This window comes from Papilio xuthus, unplaced genomic scaffold, assembly GCF_000836235.2.
Source record: "Papilio xuthus unplaced genomic scaffold, Pxut_1.1 DF829660.1, whole genome shotgun sequence".
Classification (NCBI taxonomy): domain Eukaryota; kingdom Metazoa; phylum Arthropoda; class Insecta; order Lepidoptera; family Papilionidae; genus Papilio; species Papilio xuthus.
In genome coordinates, this window is record NW_013528989.1 from 2,275,865 (window position 1) to 2,290,687 (window position 14,823).

At 38.7% G+C, this 14,823-nt stretch overlaps 1 protein-coding gene across 1 annotated transcript; it reads left to right on the forward strand.

The window, feature by feature from the left end:
• Positions 1 to 1,121: 1,121 nt before the first annotated feature.
• On the forward strand, positions 1,122 to 10,832 carry LOC106114753 (1-phosphatidylinositol 4,5-bisphosphate phosphodiesterase epsilon-1-like). Its single transcript, XM_013308074.1, has 17 exons — positions 1,122 to 1,171; positions 1,740 to 1,885; positions 2,355 to 2,539; positions 2,940 to 3,089; positions 3,702 to 3,883; positions 4,170 to 4,361; positions 4,637 to 4,856; positions 5,177 to 5,301; positions 5,642 to 5,849; positions 6,255 to 6,469; positions 6,930 to 7,077; positions 7,506 to 7,582; positions 7,924 to 8,020; positions 8,367 to 8,493; positions 9,309 to 9,405; positions 10,127 to 10,226; positions 10,697 to 10,832. The coding sequence occupies exons 2-17, from the start codon at positions 1,750 to 1,752 to the stop codon at positions 10,829 to 10,831; spliced, it is 2,394 nt and encodes a 797-aa protein (XP_013163528.1). The 5' UTR covers positions 1,122 to 1,171; positions 1,740 to 1,749; the 3' UTR covers position 10,832.
• The last annotated feature ends 3,991 nt before the right edge of the window (positions 10,833 to 14,823 follow it).

Consider the following 14,823-nt stretch of genomic DNA (forward strand, 5'->3'; position numbering starts at 1 on the left):
AGCCACCGACGCTCTACCACACCCTTATGATATTCAGGAAAACAACACAAATCAAACATCACCTCACGTGACGAAATCCGTGTAATTATTAAGACCATATACACTTGCCAAAAATCCTCTCCCCAAATTATAAGAATCACAAGTTTTTGTACATATTTTTATGGAAATCGTAACATGTTGATGCTTTTTACACTAGCTCTGTTTTCCAGGCAGTGTTCGGAGATAAACTGGTGACGTCATTCCTATTTGAAGTCGACTACACAGACGAACCAAGGTTACCTAGTCCAGAACAACTCAAATACAAGGTAAGGTTTTCGATGATGAAGTTATCAAGAGATTGCATGCCACACACAATTGCGTTGTGCACTTTGTCTGGATTCTTCGATTCTTTCAAGATTTAAACGTTTTTTCTCAAAGGCCTTCAACGCATCTGCAGTTTCTGACGGTCGTCTGTAAATGCTCAACTAGGATTGCTTTCTTGCTCCTAACTTGCCCCCTTTTCTTATAAACAAAACTGCACTGCATTAATTACATTAAATCGTCACTAAGAAAGATCGTTAGTATAGATGAATTTATGCACTGTGTCTTCTTCTTCTTATAGTTGTACGAAGGTCTGTTTTTGATTTATATTAATTTTATATATGGTTACTATATTAGCCCGCAAGCCCTTATGTTATATTTTACATTTATACTCATTGTAAGCGAAACTTTGTGTTTTTTATGAGTAAAAAAAGATCTTTAAACCGATGTCTTCAAAAGTAGAAGACTGGAAAGTATGTTTTATTTGCAAGAGGTTATGCGTATGAAGAATCCTGTACATAAAACTATTTAAGTATTCACGAACACGGTCACACTTGCACAAATCACTTTATTCAACACTTTGACAGGCCAAATACTACTACAAAAAAATCAGGTAAGTAATTATGCAATAACATCTCTCTAGCGCGTTTTAATTTACGAGCAGCGCCATCTATTGGTGGTTTGCGGAAACAATTGTGGAATTCAGTAAACAATCATTGTTACGAACTAAACAAATCCAGATTCATGTGTTGTATCTTCAGGTGCTGATAAAGAACAAGAAGCTTCTACCAGTAGAATCCAGTCCTACAATCGGGCTGACAGGCGCCAGTTCCGCGCAAGGATATGGAGGTGTTTTAGCCACGGCTTTCAGGTCTGTCTATAGTATTTTGTAGGATCGAATGGTGCAATAGAAGCACTTAAAAAGGACTTACAACTATATCCGCCCTGTCTCTTACTCTGTGTGTCATATAACAAAAATAGTTCTCTTCCCCTTCTGTTTCTTTTCTAATGTAATATCCCTTTTCTGTGCATTCTCTCTTCTTTCCGTTAAAGTTAAGCATCTTTATAACAGACTAGCTGTCGCCCGCGATTCTTTACGTGCGGAAATAAAATAAACTTAATTAGTAGCCTAGTGATAGTCAACTTAAGGTAGGCTCCAATTTGTTCAGTGGGGACGTATAATGAGCTGATGATGATGAATTAGTAGCCTATATGTTCTCTCAGGCTATGTTCTACATCTATGACAAATTTCAGCGATATTGATGCAGATGTTCTGAAGATACCTACAAACAAACACCCATCCATCTTAACTTTCGCATTTTTAATGTTAGTTAGATGTTCTTTAGACAATTATATCGCTAATTTAGCGAATTCTTCAGACCTCGCTTGCCTATTTGCTACCTTTTTTCATAATATGGTTATTATTCCATCTTTCTCAGGTCTAACGGTATGCGACACACTAGCGCCTCCCTCCCGGAGCAGAGCAACCGAACAAGTTCCATAATGTCCAACCAATCAGCTGGCAGTTCCCTCACTGAGTACTTCTCTGATGAAGATTATGATGAAGATGACGAGGATATAGATGGTGAGTGATACTTCCTCATACACAGAGACATATTATAGTACCACAGTCTTATATCTTTTTAATATGCAAAAAATTTAACCTCTTCCAATTTCCTTTTACACATAAAGATGTACCTTCCATATTCATATTTAAATACTAGCTTTTGCCAACGAATTCCTCCGCAAGGAAATAAAAAATACTTAACATGTAAACTATGTGTTCTTCCAGACCTTCAAACATCCATCCATCTAAACTTTCGAATTTTAATGTTACTAACTGACGCCTGCGAATCCGTCCGCGTCAAATTAAAAAAAAATCCTTGCTATCTAAAACTTAATAAGTAGCCTATGCGTTCTTCCAGATTATGTTTTATATCTATAACAAATTTCAGCGAGATCCATGCATCCGTTCTGGAGATACCTTTAAACATCCATCCATCCAAATATTCGCTTTAGTAAGTAATCTGATTAAATAAAATTGTATCTTCTAGAAAAGGAACTCCACAAAATTCTTAATTCAATGGAAGAGAAAGTTGGTCGGACTTCTCTCTCTTTCTACCAGAGCTTGCGTAGGAGTGACGGAGACGGTGATGCTGGGGGCAGCATCAAGCATGCCAATAGAAAGAGAAGTAATCAAATTGCAAGAGAACTGAGTGACATGGTCACTTATGTACAGGTAATATATCTTTACTAGGTGCCTAAGCCTTCGTCCGCGTTTATTTAATAAAAACTAAAACGAAATGGTCTGTCCTCGGCGGTAATTCCAAACCGACTTAGGGTCCTTCAAGAAGCAAGCTTATCATCTCAAAGGCTAACGCATCTGCGGTTCCTCTGGTATAGCAGATGTCCATGGGCGCCGAAGAACACCTCGGTTCTCGCAGTTCGTTTGCCCCTTTATCTTATAAAAACACTGAGTACTCTTTGCCCTATTACAGACTTTATCTCTGCTCCAAATTTGATGTAAATTCGTTCAGCCATTCTGGAGTTCCATGCTAACAAACAAACAAATCTAATAAATAAACATTTCTATAGTACTGGCTTTCTTTAAAAACACTTTCGATTTTGTTCCTTTCCAGGCGATAAAGTTCCGCGGTCTAAACCCGTTGTCGCCGCGTAGTTCAGTGAAGCACGCGGGAGGTGCGGGGAGCGCGGGCCGGCACGTAACCGATACCAGCGCCCCTGCCAGCAGCTTTGAGTCTTCGGAGAGCAGCGACAGTACTGCTACGGTCAGTATAATAACTACGTGAGGGGTATTAATACCCGTATGTGCTAAGCTCCTCTTCAATTGTTTGTTACAGCCTGTGTTTGTTTTATATTCAACTAGCTGTCGCCGCGACTTCGTCTGCACAGTATTAAAAAAAAACATAATTAGTACTCACTGACGCTTCGCTCCTATTGGTTGCAGCGTAAAGCCTTCCTCTATAAATGGACTATCCAACAAATCGGACCAGCAATTCCTGATATTAGTGCGTTTAAACAAACGAACAAACAAATTCTTCCGCTTTATAATATTAGTATAGATAAGCTAGCACTTGACCTCGACTTCACTTGATGTTAAGTAATGATATGGTGGAAAGATGGTATCCTAGCTTAATAGATGCCTATTCACTTTACTCTTGAAAGCTCTCACGTCACACTTGTTTTTCCAACTAACATAAATCTGATCAGAAATTTATGCGGTATTGGGGCGTATAAAGCCTGGTAACTTACTTGAGCTGGCTTGAGCCCTCGGAGTTGTATGACCTGATATTTAACGAATAAAACCTTCATATACTGTAATAAATCTATATTTAGTAGACGGCTACAATCTAATTCATTGTCTCTTCAATTTCCTGTAGCAAGTAGCTCAGTCCCAATCAGCGACACCGCGCGCTCGTTGTCTCAACGCTCCTGCGGTGCACCATCCTTGCTACCGTTGTTCATCCATCAACGAGGCTATGGGCAGGAAGATCTGTAGAAAACATCCGTTGGCATTGATAGCACATACTGAGACGCAGCTCGTCAGGACTTATCCCGCCGGGTAAGAGATTTTTAAGTTAATAGATAGATTGATTTTAAGGATTAAGTAACCTGGTCCGACACCTACGTAACTGGGACAAGGACAGTGAGATCTAAACTTGATAATCACCTTTTAAATTAAACTAAAATTGATATTTGATAAGCGTTACATTTAAAATAAAGACCGATAAATCCATTTGTAACCAAGTCTTCTTTCGAGGACCAGTCGCTAAAGGTTATAAACTGAATAAGGTCTAATTTTACGGACATTTTATAATATGAAATGATTTAGGCAATTTCGCTTCCAGCCTAAGAATAGACTCATCGAACTTCGACCCGGTGACATTCTGGTCGTGTGGCGTGCAGCTAGTGGCACTCAACTATCAGACCGAGGATGCGGCAATGGCTGTCAACGCGGCCATGTTCGAAGGACACGGCTGCGCGGGATATGTACGCAAGCCTCACGTTATGTGGGACCCTGGACACATCGCGTATAGGAGGTAGAGTGGCATTTCTACTGCGATACAATTGTCCTTCCTACTGCTGATTGTCAACTACCTTAAGTCAGATAGGAAGACTAAATAAAACACGCCCTCACACCATTAAGTCAGTGGAGTCACCGTTCTGGCCTGCTGGCTACAATCAACCCGCGACTTCAACTCTAAGTCAGTCCAGTGCATTTCTTCGCAGCTAATATGTAGGCGGCCTGATGTTTACCATTACTTCCAGTAAACTTTATGTAAGGAATTACCAAACTTTCTCTATCTCTTTCTAGATTCAATCCGATGGATAAAGAGTTCGACGGTATCCACGCAGCCCATCTCACTCTAGCGGTAATCTCCGGCCAATATGTAGCTGAGAATGTATATTCTTTCTACAACGCGTTCGTTGAAGTCGAAATATTAGGTGTGCCAGCGGACTGCAAGAAGATCAGAACTAAAGTGGCGAGAAGAAACGCTCTTAATCCAGTCTGGAATGAGACGTTTAATTTCAAGGTGATTGGAAATTAAGATTCTACAGTCAACATCTCCCCGTCCCTATCGCACTCTATTTGGTTTTCCACCAAGATTTGTTCGCCATTTTAATCTTCACTCCATTCCCAAATAGCAAAGCGATTTCTAATTACATACATCTGAATTCCTTCTACTAAAAAGGGCAGAAGACCTTAGACTAAAATTAGCCTTCTGGCACATACCTTCATCACAGAATTGCAGTGACCGAGCTGACCCATTCGTGCAACATATGTTGCCTAGAATCTACCGCTGTTAAACTTCTCACTGATTTGGTTAAAAGTGCAATGCTTAATTTTTTTCAGATAAACTTTCCAGAGCTGGCATTCGTTAGATTTGAAATCTATGACGCGGACACCAACTACATGTTGTCACAACGAGTCATTCCCCTGCACTGCCTTCGTCCAGGGTACAGACATGTCAGGTTACGGTGAGTTGACTGTCTTGATGTAGCTTAGTGAGAAATTTGAATAAAGGCGAATAAGGAACAATCTTCTTGATTGTGATTATTAAATCTGTAATGATGAGGAATCGATGGCCTCATAATCCGGTGTTAACAATGTAGTAAACGGCCCATGCCTAGGATCTTTAGAGTATCCTCAAGCTAAGTTAATCCTAATTAAGTTTAGGCTAAATTCCCTCTACTCCCTGCCACCTTACGCCCGATGAAAGCAGTGACCAGACTCAAATAAAAACCTCATTGGATTATTTCCGTTCTAAACTTCATTTGAAATGGATGTCTCTCGAATGTCAGTTTTATTTGTTCCCAGTTCACCAACCAACCAGCCATTAAACATGGCGTCACTGCTGATCTTTTCGCGCTGCAGCGAGGAGTCTGCGGGCGAGAGCTGGAGGGGAGACGCCGAGCCTGGTTCGCCACGTCAGCGTAGACGGATACACTTCCTAGTCGTGTACGCGGTGGCACGACATGAGCCTTATTCAATACTGAAAGTGACACAGGATACTACGGCTAATGAGGTATGTTAATCACATCTGTACAATGCCAACAATAGACTTTGAAAATACTAGTTTCTACTCAGGAATTTGCGTCATCATCATCATCATCAACCTGCTCTTATCCCTATGGAGGATCGGCACAGTATGTACCACTCTTAGTATGTCACACATCTCCATACTTAGCGTGGAATCAAATACCCCAAGTATTTCCAGCCGGCATAGCATCTGCAGTTCTTCTGGTGTTGCAGACGTCCATGGGAGTCAGCAAACACAAATCGTTGCTGAGTTTTTATTTGAAAAGCAAAAACAATTTCTATACCATAGAAATTGTAAGCAAAATTTCAAAATAAAATGTTATAATACCAAATTCACAGCCGCACCAAGAAAGTATTCAAGAAGTTAGTCATCTATAAATTGCTTTTGCAGGCAATAGCGCAATGCTTATCAAAAGGCGGTGTATGCCGATCAGCAAGAGGCAGTTATGTGTTGGTCGAAGAAGTTGCATCTCGAGCGCCGACGCAGCGTGTTCTGGGTCCGCACGAGCGCGTGCTGAGAGCAGCCACAGCGCGGCCAGCAGCTCGGCTGTTATTGAAGAGAGTAGGTGATGACCCCAGCAGTAGAGCATGGCTGACTAGTATACGGTAAGTTTAAAACAGAGACTTGTGACCGCTGCATAGTCTTTAAGTCATGATCATCAGCTTACTATAGGGGACGTTTCGTACGTACTGAAGGGCTCGGAGCCTACACTAAGGCAGGCATGACTAGACCATAGTCAACCACACTGACCAAGTGCGGGATGACTTCACACATATCTTTGAATTTTCTTCGTAGATATGTGCAGCATCACGATGTTTTCCTTCACCGTAAGAACATAGGATAAATGTACATATGTAAATCGAAAAACACATTGGTACATGGAGGGATTCGAACTCGAGACCTGCAGATTACAAGTCAAGTGCTTAACCCTTGAGCCACCGACGCTCTATCTCCAGTAACAAAAGTTCTCTTTCCACGAAAAAAATCTCTTTTCTATCTCTTTCTGCTCTAAATCAAAAGATTTTAAAATCACAATATAACAACTATTCGTACTCCATTTTCCAGTAGATCAGCGTCAACTGACAGGCCGCAGGAGCGCTCGGTGCCTTCAGACGAGGAGTCCAGCGCACATGAAGAGGAACCTCGTCGCCCTGACAGCTTCCTTGTCTGTGTGCACAACGTCTCCCATGAGATACCGTATGCCATACTTAAGGTGACAATTATTACCTGACTAAAGTTATATTTGAAATTATTTTGGATCCGCAAATTGTCGAAAGAAGTGGACCATCAATCTGATATTACTTCTTACTAATATTATAAGCGAACGTTTGAATTTATGGATAGATGTAAGAAGGGTTGCATCTCACTGATATTTGGCATAAATGTAAAAAGCCTAGAACACAAATGCTAATTTTATTTTTAATCCGCGCGGACGGAGTTTCGGGTGACAGCTGGTATAACAAAGATTAGTGCCAAAGTTGTCTAGGCAAAGTATACGAGATAGCCGTGTACGAAAGCGGAAAAAACAGTAAGATGTTACCCGAAACTAGGACAGTTTGAAAGAGATTTATAAAGATAAAAGTGTGGTTATATCTAACACAGATGTTATTGGCTGAAATCAATTATTTCTTTAATTTCCAGGTACCTCTCAGTGCTACTGCTTCATACGTGGTTTACCAAGCACTGACTAAAGCAAGATGTCACGACGATCCTAAAAGGTATAAATACAAGAATGTCTTAATAATAATCTCGGAAACTCCTCGCGTACCAACGACCAACCTCGCGATGTCTGCTGCTTACTTTCCATCAACCATGCGACATGCCATGTCAAGTGAACTCCGTAGTGTTGCTGAGTAGACGAGGTGTGGATCTTATGTCATAAGGTGGCACACGAGCGAGCGGTCATCTGAAATCGCTGAAATAACGAAGTGACCGTTGCCCATAGAAATACGCAATTGCATATGCGTTGCCTACCTTTAATCGATGAAGAGAGAATGTACAGAAAGAAAATACTGTTCAATCCAAATCCACCATAAAGCCACTGCTTCTAATCCTCCAGGTTCGTGCTGGTGGAGGAGTTAGAATGGGGTGGTCGAGCTGGTGCTGGTCCACAACAGCGCCCCCTAGCTGATGATGAGGTGGTCTACGCCGCTCAGGTGAATTTCAAAAGACCTACCTTCATATTTACCACTGTTAAAGAAATAAATTCTATTCCCATTTAGTCAACAAAGAGCTATATGAATGTATATTGCTATGATTAATTTAAGCATGAAATGACATGTCAATAAAATGGTTAGGTGATTAATTTCCTCGACTACAAACGCCTTTTCAAATATCTTGCTCGAGCAACACTTAACATTGTGGTCTTTGCAGCGACTGGATATGTTCTGATCCTCAAAATTATTTGTCAACCTGAATAATTTTTAATTATATGCTCCAGATTAATGATGAGTGGGGTAAACGCTTGCTTGATCCCTTTCTCCTGTTTCATTGTATCTCCAGGCGTGCTGGAAGACGTTGGGCAGGTTCGTGCTGCAGGAGAAAGGAAGTAACGCGCCGTTGCCGCGTCACCGCGCCGCCATAGCGCGGATACAACGCGGATTGAGCATCACAAGGGGAGCTATTACGGGTATGGTGTTTTTTTGTGCCAGAGGAAACACAGATGTATTGCTTTTGAGATGGTGTTGCATTCCTTCACACATTGTCTTTCTTAGATGTAACTTCTCTTTATACTCGAATAGCTTTTGTATGTTTTTTGCCCGCGTTCGTCAGCGCAAAATAATAAATAAGTAGCCCAAAACATGTCCTCATGTATCAGATACTTTCCCGTCTAACTCACGTCAAAATCGGTCTAACGGTTCCAGAGTTTAGACAGTTATGAACAGACAAAATTTAAATTATTCAAACTTTCGTGAGGCATTATACTAAATTGATATATAAACACGGCTAAACACTCACGTATATTCGTCCGGTGTCGGCACCGACTAGTTTCGAGCCCATCGGGGGCCCTTCATCAGGGTGAGTGGTACTGGTATTATTTCGCGGACGCGGCCCGTCGCTTAGTGAGCGAAACTAGTCGGTGCCGCCACCGGACGAATATACGTGAGTGTTTAGCCGTGTTTATATATCAGTTTAGACAATTTTTGATTGTTTTTAACAAAATAGAATAGATTTAGCATGTATTATATTTATTTATCTTTTTATGTTTTAGGTGCTCATAGATTTAGTCATAGTTTTTAGTTAGAATCTTGTGTCGCGAATATCGCGTTTTCGTTACAAAGTCAAGTGTCAGAATGATTAGTGAGGGGACATAAACGTCGACATTTTAATAAGGCTAGTGTTGCGATACACCGGCAGTGTCCGTTTTTCTTCCTAAAGTAACATAGTACATAATATAATACCAGCTAAATAGTGTTATTTTACTAATAACTACTTATATTTAAGGTACGACATTTCCTCTGGGCTTCATTTCGAGTGATAACACAGTTAATGAAGGCAAAACGCCAGTCACCACTGCGTACAGCGACCCGACACATTGTAGGTCAGTTAAAATATTTTTTATTAAATTGTTTATTAGAATCTTACTTATATTTAATTTTAAACATTTCAACTAAACACTAGTTCCATAAAACCCTTATACAAGGCAACGTAAATCGAAAAAACCAGGATTTTAGTCGCTAAGGGCAATGCAACACTATCATAAAGTTTGACAGCGCGCGATTCCTGTCATCGTCAAAGACAGTCGCTCGCAACCTATTTGTCAAGGTCACTGCAATTTTCAAGATGGCGGAGCTACATAGTTGCCTTGTCGTTATGCCTATAACCGAATAGATTCGCGTCAGTTCAACGTTATGTGTCATCATCAACATCATGATCAGCCTATACTAGTCCACTGCTGGACATAGGCCTCTCCCATGGCACGCCACTGAGCACAATCCTCGGCCACTCTCATCCAGCTCTTGCCAGCTGCCCTGCGAAGATCATCGCTCCACCGAGCCTGAGGACGTCCTACGCTACGTTTGCCGACCCGTGGTCTCCACTCAAGAACTCACATTAGCACGCTGAATATAACCCGAAGAACCGATAACCGTTAGAGTAGACGTTATGTGTACGGACCGCAATTCTCGCGAAGAAACCATACAATATTAGTTTCCACTATTTACGTTGCCTTGTAATTTAAGCATTTATATTGGTGGTAAAGTAGTATTGATGACTGTATATTGAAGATTTCTACGTTGTTGTAATCTTTTTTTTATTACCAGAAGGGTGTCGTCTCCGTTGGGTAAAGGCATCACTCGGGCGAAGGGTCACTCCGATAAAGACATTCGTTCCTTCATTCACCGAAGATCCGTATCGAGAGAGGTTAGTTGTTTTCTTTCTACCACTTTTTACTTGACTGTCTTAATCCATTTTGACGTTATCATCACGTGAGGGTCTCGAAGCCTACCCTAAGTTATGTGACTAGGTCATAGTGAATGCTAGTCCAGTGCGTCACTTCACACATATCTTTGACTTTCACAGATATGTGCAGCATCACCATGTTTTCCTTCACAATAAGAACATAGGATAAATGTACATGTGTAAAAGCACATTGGTACATAGCGGGATTCGAACCCAGGATCTGGAGATTACAAGTCAAGTATTTAACCTCTGAGCCACCGACGCTTTTATTTTGACGTATAAAGTGTTTTTTGCAGTAGTAAGTTTTAGTTCAACTGCGCAGTGCTGCCCCTTACATCTACACGTAAAATTATATTCGGAATACTCGTAATACTCGTATCAATACGAGTTGCCAAATTATGCTTTCTAGCAAATAAATATTTGTACGGTAGGTTCACTCTGAAGGCGAGGCGGGGTCTGGTGTGGGCGCGGGGGGCGTAGGTTCGCTGGGTGCGGAGGCGCTGGCGGCGCAAATGGCGCGCTTCAAGAGACTCTCTTTGCGAAAACTACGTGCGTGGCGGTCCTGAGTGTGGCAGGTATACTATAGTTCAGAAAAAATGACACGCTTACTTTAGAAAATACAAGTATGGAGTCATATCCAAGTAAATACTGACAAATATCTTCAGGAAAAACTTTTTGTTTTATCCACCTACTAACAATATACGTTTTAAGACATTTTTTTTTACATAAAAAGCTTAAATTTTACTTAAAACAAATGAGCATCAGGTAAAGAAGTTGCAAATTGTATTTGTATATCTTTCTCAGGTAATACGTCGTCTCGGCACCAGCCTGGCGAACCATCGAGCCTCACTCTCCTCGGAGCTGGGCTCGCTTTGGGACTTCATCAGGATAGACCGAGACCGACGTCGCTCGGCTCCCTCCACCACATACGAATCAATCGACTCCAAATCTCCAGTTAGACTGGCCAGGGATTTACTCCAAGTGGTTCAGGAGACAGTATTCGCGAAGAAACTAGACGAAACCCCGAAAAGATGTCCATTAGTTAAAGAAGAATCTGATCTAACTACCTCTGATGAGGAAGAAGGGACAGATAGAATAGCAAATTTAATAGATTTCTTTTTTACGATAGTTAAAAGTCAAAGAGAAGGCAGAAAGGGAAGTAGTGGTAGTTGCTTTAAAACTGAAGTAAGTCCCGATGAAGAGGAGAAATGTGTCCCAACAAGGGTAAATACAGAATTGGAACAAAAAATGGAAACACTCATGGAATTTTTGGCTACAACTGGCTGTATGGAAAATGAAAACGATGGAAAAGATGAAAAGAAAATAACATTAATGGAATTTCTCTTTGGTCCTGATGAAAGAAAATGGGAAACACCTTTAATAGAAATAAACGGGAAAGGCGTAAGCCTATCTGAATCCAATAGTAATGTACGAAATCTATCTTTCATTGATGAAACTCCGGTAGACGATAGCAATGAGACTTTAGTCGAAATGTTACTTAAATACATGGAGAATTACGGTAGTAAAGAGAAATTCAAAGATTCCAATAAATCTATGTCCCTTACACCATCGTTATCAGAAAAATCCAAATCAGATATGACTATAAGTAGGTTAGAAACGTTTAGTGACGTCAGCAAAACAAAATCCGACTCAACATTAACGCAAACCCAAGATACAGTTATCGATCTTACAGATTTCAGATCAGAGAAATCGAGTCGTAGAATATCCGAATCTGTAATCGATTTGAGTTTTATAAAAGAAGATTTAGATAATATATTTGAAGAAGCAATAATAAGAATATGCGAATTAAAAATGATCTTTGAAGATGATACAATGAGTGATCAAGAAGATTTGGAAAATTTCACCGCTTATACAAAACCACCAACACTTCAATACATACAATGTCTCCCATACAGCGTTGAACTCTCTGACATCATAGAAGAAGATGAGCCATCATCTAGAGGATTAGACAGGATAGCTGAAGAAGATCGTCTAACACATATAAAGCAACTAGCAGAAGAAGTAGTACGTGAAATAGAACGTAAAATACAACGTTACCCATTCGAAGACTACGATGATAGTTCAGGTCCATCAACAGAAGAATACAGTAGAGAATATGAATTAAGTACCAGATCTATCAGTCTTATAGACTTGAGGAATATTCCTGATCTACCGCCTAGTATGATAATCAAGCCTAAAGTATTAAGACTAGACAAATCAACATCTACTACGGAAATATCTGAATCTATATCTGAAATATCTAGAAGAATCGATTCTTTTTGTATGACGGAAGATACATCTCTGAATACAAACTCTGATAGAAATGATAGAGCGATGGATAAAATCGAATCGTTGCATAAATTCTTTTCTAAATCTCGATTAGAAATAATCGATGAAAGTATGGAAGAAAATGGAGATAGAATGAAAAGTCCCAAACAAGGTGTGACTGAATCGAATCATTCGAGAAGTGATATCGATTATAAAGTGGGACAAGCTAGTCTGGACGATGTTGAAGATATACAGGATGACAATGATGTCAAAACTGACATTGTCATGAGAGAAATTGACACTGACAAGGATGGAAATATTGAATCGAGAGGAAGAATGGATACGTAAAAAATACTATTTGAATTACTAGAACTAATGACTTAACCCTAATATTTGTAACTCATAATTGTTTTAAAAATGGTAAAAGAAATATTTTTAATACCTAAATAATTTTAATTACTAGTGTTAGGAGGAAAATCTGAAAATGTGGCAGTGTATTGACTCAACACTAGCCTTACTAGAATGTCAACGTTTATGTCCCCTCACTATTCATTCTGACACTGGACGTTGTAACGAAAGCACGTCATTCGCGCCAAATGATTCTAATAATGTCTAAAACTAGTTATTATCGAAAGAAATTGTTAAAACGATAAATAATTGTAAATTTAGCAAGCAGTCCATTAATTATTTTGTACATTTTATTTGCTTAAATAAAAAATATTTGCTTTTTTATAAAATGCAATTGGTTAATCTTTTGTATGTTTGAATAGAACAAGATAGTAAGGGACCAGGAAATAAAACACACGATTCTTAATTTTTTTGGTCTGAAAAAAAAAACAAAACTGTCAAATGATTTATGTAATTTCGTAGAAAAATTATCAAAAACACTAAAATAGTATAAACTTATTTTAAAATACAACATAAATGTATTCAAAACACTTAATAGTCGAAGAAATTTAATATTTCGCGCCTTTTTTCAATTGCAACAGATAATAAAAAATATTTTTTTGACGTCTCAATTGACATTAGTCAAATTAAATTTTTCATAAAACCTTACTACACATATCAAAACATCTCAAATTAAAAATAAAACATTTCGTCTAAAATTATATAAAAAAAACGTGGACAATTCAATCTCGAAGATTCGAGAACAAATAGTGAGATTTTTTTAATAATATACTTATTAATATAGTACTTGTTATATTAATATAATAATTATGTAAATCCAAAGTTGAATTTATACTTCAAATATTAGGGAACATATCCATACTACGTGACCTATTTTTTTCGTTTTTTCGATACCTCCCTCCCCTCGGTGACCACTCGTATATGCCAAGACCGCCTTTAGTTTTTACGTAGTAATTCATAATTATGATTTTTAATAATTTCACAGCTAAAAATTTGAAAAAGAAATAATTTAGCTCGCTCTTCTTTATAGCATAAGACTGCATGCATACTTAAATTACTAGTGAATTATATATAATGAAAAAAAACAAGTAACGACTACGTGACTAAAGTCTGAGCCAACCTCCCCCGCTCCTGTGACTGACCGTAGTATTTTAAAGACTCCGCTAAACGGGTCACGTAGTATGTGTACGTTCCCTTATCATAATAAAAATTATATAGATGTAAATAAAAAACATTCTAAAAACTCTTTGTACATGAAATTATTTACACTAATATAGAAATAATTGTAATTTTTAAGCTCAAAAGTTATTATTCCTGTCGATTTAGATATTTAAAAGTTAAATAAATTCCTAACAAACTAAAAATCGTTCAAAATATAATTACAAATAATATTTGAAAGTTCCCTATCTTTCTCCTATAAGGATTTTTTTATTTAAGATTGGAAGTTAAAAAAATGATTTACGATTTTCGACACGGTATGTTTGTCATAAAAATACCTCAAGCAAAAAATTGTAGATTGTGAAATTATCTATAAAAAATGTAAAAATACTTTCTTTTTAAGCAATAACAAAGTTATATAAAAGCGACTAAACACACACGAATATTCGTACAGTGGCACCGACTAGTTGCGAGCCCATCGGTGATCTTTTATCACGTCGGTGCCGCCACAGGACGAATATACTTGAGTGTTTAGCCGTTTTTATATCAGTTTATTATAATGTCTCACGAAAGATTGAATAATTGAATTTTTAGCCCATTAGGAATTTATGTAATTTCACTCTTAATTTTTGTTTATACTAATAGTCAAACATAGATATCTTAACAGTGAAGTTCTCGGGTATAGACAAATAAATCTGATCCGGTTGGCATAAGTCAAACTAAA

What these genes read in the sequence shown, in the direction of transcription:
- LOC106114753 (XM_013308074.1), top strand. Translation starts at nt 1,750, where the DNA reads ATGCGACACACTAGCGCCTCCCTCCCGGAGCAGAGCAACCGAACAAGT. An exon ending in AGGATACTACGGCTAATGAG is followed by an intron (nt 5,850 to 6,254) that starts GTATGTTAATCA and finishes TTGCTTTTGCAG; the next exon opens with GCAATAGCGCAATGCTTATC. An exon ending in TACCGTATGCCATACTTAAG is followed by an intron (nt 7,078 to 7,505) that starts GTGACAATTATT and finishes TTTAATTTCCAG; the next exon opens with GTACCTCTCAGTGCTACTGC.